Raw genomic sequence first — 12,925 nt, 5'->3', positions numbered from 1 at the left:
TTTTTTTCAGCAAATTATTATTTTCTCGTTATATAGAAACATATATATTACATCAACATAGCAGGTAGGCGGACAACAAGCTGCGCCGTAACCCATTTCTGAATTGCAAACCCTAACCCGCTAAAGACATACCTCTTCCCCTTTGGAGTCGACACATTGCCATGCACAACCCGTTGGACCCTGGTTAGGAAACGGATAGCTTCCGGTGCCAAGGAGCCAAAGGTATCAAAAGCAAGAGGGACAAATACATGTTGGTTCTCTTCGCAGGCTTTAGCATGTTTCTCCACCTTCTTCGTTTCAGCCATTTTCATTGTTTGCCCAGCTACAAACCCATTATCCATCAAACCAGCTAAAGGAGATACCCCTGTGAAGTCAACACAAGCGTGTTTTCCCCCGGCCCAACCAAAGACGAGCAAATCTGCCGGTCGTAGAGTGGATCTCCCTTCCGTGGGGTCTGTAAGGAAGTTTACGGGGGCTTCCTTTTTAGCTGATATCCCAGCTCGCCTTAAGATGTCCCAAAAAACGTCCCGCACCCAATCATGTCGGTATTTGAACCCAGGCATCTCCTTGCAATGAACCGCATGCTCTCCGAATTTATCCAGGCAAGCTTTACGGCAGATCGGACATGTTTCATCTTCTGGGTACATTGGGACCATCAAACGGTACTTAAGAATGACCCTATACTCGACCGCAGACATGCTTTGGCACAAGCCATCAATCGGGATAACGGTCAGAAAATCTTGGGCATGAGGACCTTGTAAGCATTCAATAACCGCCTTCTGTCGGGGGGACAATCCAAAAACTTCTCCCAGGCTCTGAGCGATTTTGCCAAAAAGGGCATTCGCCAAAGTTTTTTGAGGCTTTAGTGGGGCCGTGTCCTTATTAGAGAAACCGCCAATGTCAAAGTCTGGGAGAGCGCCATTTAGGCGTTCCAGGGCCTGCACGTAGTCTGAGTCCAAGTCAACAACTCCGCTATTCCTTAAGATGTGATTCTGTAGCTTCCAAGACTGAGCCCTCGACGCTACAAAAGCGTAAACCCCAACATCATGAGCCGAAAGAAGGCCTAAACCCCCCGAGCGCATCGGTAAAGATGCAAGTCGCCACTGAAGATCACCAAAGAACGGGCCTCCACATACAACTATGTCTTCGATGGCTTCTCGAAGCCCCTTATCAAAACAGCATACCGCATCATCCATCATATGGGGGTGGCATGTTCGTAACCCAAAAAGCAACTTAGCAACCCCCATGCAAGACCTAAGTAGGAGGAGTTCGATCTGGGGATCCCTAAGGCAAGGTAAGAGTTTCATAAGATCAACCGCACGAGATGCTCTCCGCCTCGCCAACTCCTTAATAAAGTAGGGATCTCCACTAACAGCCCCTCCAAGGAGCTTTACCTCTCTCTCTGGTCTACCAATCCCACTAGGGAAAAACCCATCTTTAACTTTCACTCCATTACACGCTGGCCAAAAAACCTCGGTTTTCTTAATATTAAGTTGAAGCCCCAATGATGGCCCTTCCGAGCTGATAATATCTAGGGATTTAGCGACTTTGTTGGCACCACCAATAATAGTCCCATCATCCAAGTACCAAACATGAAATGGGAGGTTACAGTCATTTTGTACCCGGAGAACAAGAGGGTGTAATGCTAAGGCAAAGAGGAGGGGCCCAAGGGGGTCTCCCTGCTGAACCCCAGTAGTAGCCCCTATACAGTCATCACCAACGTACAACCTAGCCGGCTGAGCATATAGGAACTGGACCCATAGATAGATAGACGGGCAATGATGATGAACCTCCCGGAGAAGGGTTGTGCGGTCGACCATATTGAAGGCGTTGGAGAAGTCCACGGTAAGCATAACTAAAGAACCGTCCGCGTGAAAGGAGTTAAGAAACCGGTTCACACTGTGAAGCACCGCCTCTGCCCCATTAGGGGTCCCTACCCCAAACTAAAAGTCCCCTAAATACTGAGTCATTTCCTTCCCAACCATCTTCATAGCCACTTTAGAAACCAACCTACGACAGGTAGCCCCCACAGCAATGGGCCGAATTCCATTATCAGGCTTTAATAAAGGGGTAAGGGGGCCCGAAGCAATAAACTCAGCGAGTACCTTGGGGCACAGACCCCCTAGCCATAAGTTGACGACTTCAGTGATGGCTGAGAGCAGACCCATGGAAGTCACTGATCCCTCACCACTAAGAGCGTCCAACAAGTGTTGCGCCTGCATCCCGTCTCTCTCGCAAGAGGTCCCTTTAGGATGTAACAGTATCTTGATGGGTAGGAAATGTGTATGTAGATATCATGATGTGGTATGAGTATAGTTTATTTGTTTATTATTATTACTTTTAATGAACAAAATAGTTTTTGAAAGAGATCCGAACCGCATGTACGGCACCACACCCATTCCCATCCTTCAAACATGGTGGTATCATGTGGGTGGAGCAATGTCCTACCGGCCCATCACACTACACTGACAATTTGGTTTACTTCATTCAATTGCTCTCCCTCCTTTTTATGGTTGAGAGTTCAAATCCCGTAATTAATAAAAAGAATGTTTTAATTTAAACAAAATTTTACAAGACATGCATTACAAGTAACATATAAGAAAAACATTATCAGGTTCTACAAAATGATAATAGAAACTCACAAATGCAATCTAGTATAAGGGAATCCCGGAAATGTAGTGAAAAACTCCTAACACAAACCAAGGATGGAAATACACATACCATACATATGGATGGAAATAAATTAAACAAATACAAATAGTAGTAATTACTTCTTAACAACTTTTATATCTCATCCTAGTAATTACTTCCTAGAAACTTTTATATATTATCCGAATATTATTTTAGAGCATACGTTGGGGGCTTTATCACCCATGTTTTTGCATAAAAAACGCCCAAACACAACTGTACATGTAGATAGGCGTTTTCAAAGAAAACCAACCTATATTTTTTTGTGTGGGCCCTACTTGCCCAACCAACGAATAATAAACCCATATTTATTTCACCCACTTTTTATAACTGATTCATTTATTCATATAGTTAAAAATTATTTAATTATTACAAAGACTTCAACCACTACGCATAAAATCAGAAAAAACATGTTAGTCGCTTTGACGTGGGATGAAAAAAAGCGCGTTTTAGCCCCTCTAATAAGTAATTCCGTTGCCCTTATAAGCCAACTTGTTCTATTATTCAACTTACCTAAAATTAGCTTTCCCCCAAATATAACACATCGTAAAATACAAAAATAATATAAAATAAAACTGTGTTAAAGCACTTGCCAAAATGTGTCTCTTAAACCAACATTATGTGTTCTTTTGATGAAAATTTATATAATAACACCTCTAGTTAAATCATAACTGACACCTAAACACACACATAATCATCATCCAATCCAATAACAAGTATTATATATAAAATCGATTTCAAAGAAAGAATTTGATGAGGCTAGTATGAAAAGAATGTGAGTCAATCGAGCCAATGAACCTGAACTTAAACACTTGGGTTCGAATTCTGGTCGGTTGGTTCGTCGTTTTTGGTAATAAGGTTCGGTACACCAGAGCCATAAACGTGACCCATCTTAGCCCGTTTGGTCTCAAGATATCGTTTATTGTGCTTCGTAATCGGAGTCAGAAGCGGAACTCGGCCTGCAACTTCTAAGCCATAGCCCTTGAGCCCACTGTACTTAGCAGGGTTGTTTGTCATCAACTTCATTGTTCTAACTCCCAAATCTCTCAAAATCTGCATATCAGCAGATGTAGTTAATTAACATATATTAATCATTTATACAAGATGTATATCGTTTATTAATTTATATGTATGTGAAGTTACCTGTGCGCCAATACCGTACTCCCTTGAATCAACGGGCAAACCGAGCTCTTCATTGGCTTCGACTGTATCACGACCATCATCTTGAAGGTTATAAGCACGAAGTTTGTGGCCTAACCCGATACCTCTTCCCTCATGACCTCGTAGATATACCAAAACGCCCCTACCAGCTTCTTCAATTTGTTGCATTGCAAGGGCCAACTGATTACCACAATCACATCTAGCTGACCCGAATATGTCACCCGTTAAGCATTCTGAATGTACCCTAACGAGGATGTCTTTTCCATCCCCAATGTCACCCTGTTTTAAAACGAGAATCCAAATCATATTGATAATTAAGCCCAATCAATGAATTTTTACCTCTAAACAATATTTTGTAAGAGTTTCCTCACCTTAACCATGGCAATATGTTCGATTCCATCCAACACTGATCTATAACAATAGGCAACAAATGGGCCCCACGTAGTAGGTATGCGTGCAGCTGAAGCACGCTCCACTAGCTTATCCGTCTTTCTTCTATACCTGCCAAATTTAAACCCCATACTTCAATACTTCATGAATTCACGGGTTATTAATTTCAACCCGTTTACTTATGAACGGGTCAATTCGGGTTATTTTTCTCTCTCAATATGTCAAACGGGTAGAAAAACCCTAATAAAACTAGCATAAAAGAAAGCAAGTCAGATTATATTATTATTGAATAACTTATTGGTTATCATGTTTAACTCACTTATCAACAATAAAAATATTTGATACATTTTGACAAAAGGTGTTTTGGGCCACCTTTCAACCCATTCACTCATGAATGGGCCAAATTCGGGTCTCATAATATGTCAAATGGGTGCAAAAACCCTAATAAAAACTAGCATAAAAGAAAACAAGTCAAACAGAAAACATTTGATACATATTGGATAAAAAGTGTACTGGGTCAACCCATGAAGAACAAACTAGCTAATAAGATCGTTATTTACCTGATTAGATCAGCAATAGATATAATCTTCAAATTTTCCCTTTTGACAAATTCCTTAAGCTTTGGCAATCTAGCCATGGAACCATCATCATCCACAATCTCACATAAAACGGCTACTGGGTCATACCCAGCTAACATAGCTAGGTCAACAGAAGCTTCCGTATGGCCCGCTCGTTTTAAAACACCGCCTTCTCTATATTTCAGTGGAAAGATATGACCCGGGCGGTTGAAATCCGAGGGTTGTGAATCTTTTGAAGCTAAAGCTTTTATGGTTGTTGCCCTATCATTAGCTGATACACCCGTAGTGGTGCCGTGTTTTGCATCCTACAAGTTCATAATTATAATTATTTATCTGACTATTTATGGGTTGTTTGACATTGCTGTATGAAAGTGATTATCTTTACATACCACTGATACTGTGAAGGCTGTTGTGAGTTTTTCTTCATTATCTTTATGATTAACCATTAACGGGAGTTCTAATCGATCCAAATCTTCAGCTTTCATGCTTACACAAACAATCCCAGTTCCATGCTTAACAATAAAAGCCATGGCCTCTGGTGTGACACATGATGCTGCCATTATTAAGTCTCCTTCGTTTTCTCTGCATTCATCATCAACAACCACTACCATCTGCAATATGAATGACAAAATTGGTAAAAAAATAAAATTGCACCCTAGTTTGTAACTTGTAAGAAATTCAAATTAAAGATTTAAATGGTACATTAAGATATATGCTTTCTCCAACCCCAAATAATCGCAGCAGTATCGATAACCCTTTATTTTAACTGATTACTTTTAGTGAAGACATGTTTCAAAATCGGGTTTTAAAAATCCTGTTTTGAACCAACCCAGCCTGTTTTGACCCGTGAAAAATAGTGCCCATTTTAATTAAGGGTCTAATTGTCCAAACAAGCCAAGTCGCTCATGAGCGCTACTTGAGACTGGTTCACTAAAAGCTCAAATCGAGCCAAGCTTAAGCGAACTCAAGCCTAAAAATAAGCTTGTTTAATAAGCGAGCCCGAGCTTCACTTATCAAGCTCGAGCTGGCACGCGAGCCTAAACGAGCTTATTATACATATACCTTTTCATCTAACATACTAAATATATAACTTTAAAATAACTATTATTCTATATAATGACAATAATAATAAAAACTAAACAATATATTTTAGGTTATATATAAAAACTATTAACTAAATATATAAAAACAACTATAAATGTATTTAAATTAATTAATAAATAATAAATGAGTCGAGCCCCAACCCAGGCTCGAGCTTGAAAAACTACTTATGAGAAGAGCTGGAAGCCTGGAACCATATAAATAGATACAAGCTCGAGCACCCGTAAGTTCAACGAGCTCGACCTCTCGTAAGTAAAAACGAGTCGAACTCAAGCCTGGACGAGCTCCAGTCAAACATTCTACTTATTTTTGGGTAAGGGGTTATATCATACAGTTTTGAGTTTTTATCCTCACAGGACAGAAAAACAGAAACCTTTTGTAATTTACAAACAAAGACGCTACGAAAGAAAACAAACCTTTCCTTGTCGTATATCTTCAATCGCCTCAGGAATGGATGCGAAGCCCGGGGTGGGCTGATCCAAATCATACTCATCAGTAGCATTAGAAAAATCATTCATGCTAGGAGTTGTGTCAGCTGCTAAGGTACCCAAAGCTATTGAATCAGGCTGTATCACTATCCCAGATGATGATACACTTACACCATTAACTCTTTTTTCATTAGCAGAAAAACTGCCATCTATAGGCAATAATGAAGCTCTGAGCCTACCATCACCTTTACTTTTGGAGCATGATCTAGCACCAAGATGAGGAAACGCCTCGGATGCATGCCCATTGGATGAAAATAGGTTTACAAAGTGATGACCATTATACGAGCTCACATTTGTGATCATCCTGCATAATTGTGATTACAGAATAAAACGATTGGATGAGTGTGTTTATTATTAATACAGCACGGTATAATAGCGGCAATAGTCTCTATCTTTGAATAAAATGATGTAGGATGTTGAATGCATTTTATACAAGACATTGGGTGACTTTCATCATGTTTGACCGATTTGACCATTGTTAAGATAAAACGCAACCCAAATCTACCCACTCACAAGTAAATGGTTTGAAATTGTCATCTGTAGTTACATCATTTAAAACCAACTAACCAAAGGCCACAAAGAATATAATATAGTTTAATTCAATGCTTGAAAGTATATATTATGGTTTAATTTTAGCTATGACCATTAGCAAAGTATTATAACTACCCCATACAATAAAGAAATAGATTGAGCCAAAATCATTATGATCCATGTTTTGTAGGATACTAATTAACAAATATGCGATTCCAATTAAAACATTTCCAGAAATTGCATATGAAAAAGAATTTTTATCATGTAGAAAAAGGCAAAAAAAAAATTTTGCAGATTCTAATTATAAGATATTCTAAAGGAAGGGTCTATGTTGATCAAAATCGAAGTCAAAAACACTTTTGTCTCTAATGGGACCCTAAATTTTTTGTAATGACGAAGAATATGCTTTCCAAATCTAAAGCAAATAACAAGGGAATAAATCCTAGCACAGTTTGTGGATAAGTTAAAACATTCAACTTTGGTCACTAGTCAGATAAATGAAGTGTTTCAACATAATATTATATTATACACAGAATCAATACTGTCAATTATGATTGCAATGAAATATTGGATCCCTACCCTATCTACAGGAATCTAATCAAAGAAACCACAACTCAGAATTTGAACAGAATAAGCTTCACATCCAATTCCAGTGCTAGGGTTTCTGTGTGTAATTAAGTTCAAAACACCAAATTAGAAATATATGTTTGAAACAAGTCAACAACAATCCTAGAATCGTGTAATCGTTTGCTATAGGTAACTATCGATCAATTATAAAACAAACAAAACAAAAGCAACCGGATCGAGCGGAAAATTTCTACAATGTTTGAAATATAGTTTAATGAAAGTTACAAGCATCAGCAAAGTATTGAAACTACCCATACATTAAAGTAACACAATGAGCCAAAATCATTATGATCCGTGCTTTGTATTTAATGAAAAAAATAGATTATTCCAATTAAAAGATTTCCAGAATTTACATACGAAAAGGAATTATTATCTTGTAGAAAATGGCAAAAAAAAAGCAGATTCTATTTAGACGATGGTCTAAAGAAATGGTCCAGGTTGATCAAAACCGAAGCCGAAACACTTTTGTCTCTAAATGTTTTGTAATGATAAAGAATATTCTTACCAAATACTAGCAAATTTGTTAATTAAATCCCAACTATAATATTATGACTTTTCCTCTTGAGGATAATAAGTTAAAAAATTCAACTATTATATAATATTATATTCTACACAGAATCAATCTATACTGTCATTATTACGATTATAATGAAATATTAGATCCCAACCACAACTCTTAATTTGAGCAGATTAAGCTTCAAAACCAATTCCAGACCTAGGGTTTCTGTTTGTAATAATTATAAATATCTACGTGAAATTACAATCAATTAGAATCCTAAAACCGTGTAATCAATTGCTATAGGTAACGATGGATTAAAAATCAACAACTAGATCGAGCTATAGGCAAATTAATGATACACAAACAATAATCGATAAAAGTAAACTGTGAATTTGAATCGATGTGAATAAGCATGCAATTGAATAGGAAGAGAAGAGGTTACTTTGAGCGGAGTAGAGGAGACATGTTAATGGAAGCCATGGATGCGTTGAAACGGGGCTCCGAATTGAAGAGATGGAGGATTTGAATTGAATTGAATTGAATTGATTTGATTTGATGAAGAAATGAAGATAGAAGGCAAATTGGGTGTTGATTTATTAATATTTATAATAAGATAGCAAGGAGTGTGGAATGAAATGAAACAGGTAGGAAAGGACGGGTGGGTGGGTGGGTGGGTGGGTTTGTTGAAAGAGAAAAAGGGTCATGCACTTTCTAGCCATTCTTTGAATATCTAAAAAAAACAAATATCTATCAATTCTAATAAATAACTATCAATTTTTATTACCACTTGTCACTCTTATAACCTTTTTCACCCTTTTGTCAACATTTGAAAACATGATCTCTATATTTTAAGTTATTTCAATATATGAATTCAAGTTTATTTTTATTAAATGTAAATCATATTCGATTCATTAACATTAATGGTGAAAGATAAGAGAATAAAGAAATATCAAAATTGAAGTTGCAGATCTATTAGAATAAATTTTAAATTCATAGTAAACTATAACTTGTTTTTAAACTGGTATTGGAGCAGTCCTGCATAATTTTTTTTACATAAGATTAGTTCCAAATTTGGATTTAAATTTTTCTCATATGTATTTGAACTCAAGAAAATATGTATTTTCTTAATTTCTCCAAACATTTTGTATAAATATTGCAAACATGAAGAATACATATTATATATATATATCTTGGTGTTTAACATTAAATCATTGAAGTTGAATATCATAATTATAATCCATATGAATAACGATTTACTTTATGAACTATCCATCATTTATTTATATAATTTTTTTGTGTAGTGTAAATGATTCTTAACAAGAAGATCAATATTTAGTTTCCCATATTTTTCTTTCATAACTCAGACAAAAATGTTTCAGAAACATATATTTTATGATTTGATTTATACTTTTTTTATACATTCAAATATATTTAATTTAATATGTCTTATAAGACAAATATTACTTAATTAAAAGCATTCAAATTTTTAAACTAAAAAATATGTTTCAATCCTTTTTCACTATTTTCGCTTTCCAAAAGTCATTTAGGATATGGAAACCTAGAATATCGTTTTCATCAGTTATTTTCATCATTTCAATATTATATTAACTTAGTAATTTTATTTTTATACAAATACAACAATTTGAGATTAAGTTAGTGTTACATGTTGGGTAATACATAATTAAAGTGTCTAATAAAGTTTATATTCAAAATAATAAAGCTATACACAATTTTTTTTAAACAAAAAGTTACTGTTAGTTGAACATGACCTTAAGGTTATTATATCTTTGTCATTTTTCACTCATATGAAATGAAACAAATCATTTTGTTATATTTAATTTTTGGGTTTTATATGTTTCTTGATTATACAGTTGTTAATTTCAATATATAAAATTAATTAAAATTTGTCATATGCAATATATTAATAACAACAAATAATTTATTATGATCAATCAATTTCAAATTCTAAAGACTCTAAGGATGATTATATCATCAAAGTTCAAGTAATCTGTTTTTTTGGAATAATCATGTTTTTTTGTTGGATAAACATGAGCGAATGATTTCAAATGACATCATATATATTAATTGATCAAAATGTATGACATTTTATGTGTATGAATATTTTTTTGTTAGGATTATGGATATATATTACCATATATCTAGGGTCGCGGTATGTAATTGAATAACCTTATTTGTGGCACAGATAACTATATATGGCTATATCAAGAGTTATAAACAGACATATATATTACCTTAACAAGAGTTACAAGCATGCATGGACTAAAGATTTTGATTTTTGATAAAAAAAAATGTATCCCAACCTATACAATCACAAATGTAGTGTACAAGAAAAGTTTTGCTTATTTATAACATATTTGTGTAATTTTATTTATGTAATTTTTATTAAATTGTATTAACAATAAATGATGATTTTGTTGACTGTAATTCACTTCATAGTTAAAGTTTAAAATTTTTATCAATTATCCGTGTAATACACGGGCCTTAAACTAGTTTATAATAATTTCTCACACGACGAGTTTCGAATCTCACTCATGTGTCACTAGGTGGATGCGGTCCCATGATGTCAACATATTAATTCTGACACGGCACCGACACGAATATAGCACGATAATAAATATAAAAAGGTTAATTCGAAAACAACTTGTTAGTAAACATGTTGGCTATTTTACTCCTAAGCGTTTTTTAATAGTTTTCATTTGGAGTTAATGTTTTGAATTTTAACTTTTCTATCTGGTTATTTGTTTTGAAGTGAGTCTAGGTGTTTGTTTTGAACTCTTTAGACTATCTGTTGCGGGTTAACTAAAACTCACTAGTTAAGCGTTTCGTCAAGGAGGTGTAGGCAGGAAACCGTTAACTGACCAACTCTTAAATAATGTGTTGTGGGCTGACTAAAGATTAAATAAAAGAGAAAAAATAATAATTAATTGGTGCATTTGGGGGATGGACCCCACTTGATTAGTATTCAAGGCTTTAACACACATTAACGAGACACCCCCCCCCCCCCCCCCCCTTTCTTCCTGGAGTGGGGTGATGTTTTGGGCATTCACATGCCTAGTTGGCAAGAAAACGCCTTGGGCTTAAACTAATTAACACTTAGTTTGGAGGAACTTTAGTGATTACTCCTTACACATTTTTGTTTTTCAGTTCTCTAATTTTTTTATGAGGTTTCTCTAATTCAAAAGTTTATTTCCAACAAATTCTGTCTTTTTCAATGTGTTTCTTGAATCTTGAGTTGAATATACAAGCTCAGATTTGTTAGTTTAAACGAGAGGTAAAGAAAGAAAAAACAATTAAAGAAGACCAATCACAAAAATGTTCATTTAAGGTGAGTGAGTGTTTGTTTGTTTAAAGTTTATACTGTTACGAAGTCACCAAGTGTTATTCGTATTCATAAATGAACATAAATTTGTAAACACTACAGGTGTGTTCGGGTCATGGCTTGTTTTGGACACGAGTCAATATATGAGGTTTTTGTATTAAACTAAAAAAATTAAATGTATATTCGAAATATATAATATAAACATATATACATATGATGTATATATGTGTGAACCCTCGGGTGGGCAAAAGTGAAATTGCACTAATTTTGACGTTATTTTACTAATCTCGTGAAAATAACGTTAAAAGTGACGGACGGTTAATCAGGCATCATGTAGTGGCGTTGATAGCCGAAAGACAAGGGTACATGCACCGATCAGCCGGTGTCCCGATGATTGAGTGCTATGTGCCTTATGTCCAAGGCTTGATGCAAAACTACTATCGAGCCGGGGGTCTCACCGGAAGCAGCCTCTCTATCCTTATGGGGTAGAGGTAAGGCTGTCTACATCTTACCCTCCTCAGACCCTACTATAGCTTTGCTATTGGTGGGATATACTGAGTACGATGATGATGATGATATTTCCCAACACATGAAACTTTACGTGAGAGATAAAGTTGGTTTATTTCAATCATTCTTCACAACCAAACATAGCACTGTTTCATTCAGGACCATTCTAAATTTCTAAAGTAGCGTTTGTTATATATATGAATGAGGGGTGGAATGGATTGGATCATTATGATGGAATGAAAAAAAATGTGTTTGGTTGGTCAATGGAATGTAATAACTCATTACCAAGTTCATTCCATTCCCTCTAACCCTTGATTTTTTTTTTTCATTTCATCCCTCTTTCACACCATATCACCTCCAACACCCTCTCACCACTACTACACATTACCCTCTCACCACCATCCACCACCGCCTCCACCCACCATCACCTCCGCCATCGGCCACCACCACCACCGGCCTCCGCCGCCCGCTACCACCGCCACCCCGCCTCCACTGCCGCAACCAACAACCCACCACCGCCTACCATCGTTGTCCAACACCGCCTCCATCAACCACCACCCACCACCTACCATTGTCGCCCATCACCGCCACCACCAACCATCACTCCCGGCCATCACCACCGCTCGCTACCCGCCGCTCACTATTGCCACCACCACTACCCACTATCACCACCATCTGCCACCACCACCAATCGCTCTCGCCCATCACCGCCGCCGCCCACCATCATTACTGCTTGCCGTCCACCGCCACTCACTACCATTTTTATTTTATTCCGGCTTATTCTAACTTACCAAAAACTAAAAATAAAAAATTTAATAAATCATGTCATTCCCACATGGTAACCAAACATGTCAATGGAATGGTAATGATCAATTTCATTACATTGTCCATTCCATTATCTCGCTCATTCCATTTCATCTCCTATTCCATTACTTCATACCAAACAAACCCATAATAGTTTTCATGATCTTTTTTTTGCAATTTAATCTTTATCATATTCACATTCTTAATTTCT

The 12,925-nt window shown here is 36.3% G+C and overlaps 1 protein-coding gene across 1 annotated transcript; it reads right to left on the bottom strand.

Annotated features, from left to right (window-relative positions):
- Positions 1-3,419: 3,419 nt before the first annotated feature.
- Positions 3,420-8,598, bottom strand: LOC143575164 (bifunctional riboflavin biosynthesis protein RIBA 1, chloroplastic-like). The gene is made up of 7 exons (XM_077059608.1): positions 8,506-8,598; positions 6,335-6,710; positions 5,207-5,428; positions 4,800-5,122; positions 4,221-4,350; positions 3,832-4,128; positions 3,420-3,741 (listed from the first exon to the last, which is right to left on the bottom strand). The coding sequence occupies exons 1-7, from the start codon at positions 8,541-8,543 to the stop codon at positions 3,493-3,495; spliced, it is 1,635 nt and encodes a 544-aa protein (XP_076915723.1). The 5' UTR covers positions 8,544-8,598; the 3' UTR covers positions 3,420-3,492.
- Between the last annotated feature and the right edge of the window lie 4,327 nt (positions 8,599-12,925).

This window comes from Bidens hawaiensis, unplaced genomic scaffold (assembly GCF_021521415.1).
Source record: "Bidens hawaiensis isolate Kalapana, Puna unplaced genomic scaffold, B.hawaiensis_p1.1 tig00027301_1, whole genome shotgun sequence".
Taxonomy (NCBI): Eukaryota; Viridiplantae; Streptophyta; class Magnoliopsida; order Asterales; family Asteraceae; genus Bidens; species Bidens hawaiensis.
This window is presented reverse-complemented; position numbering and strand designations above follow the sequence as displayed.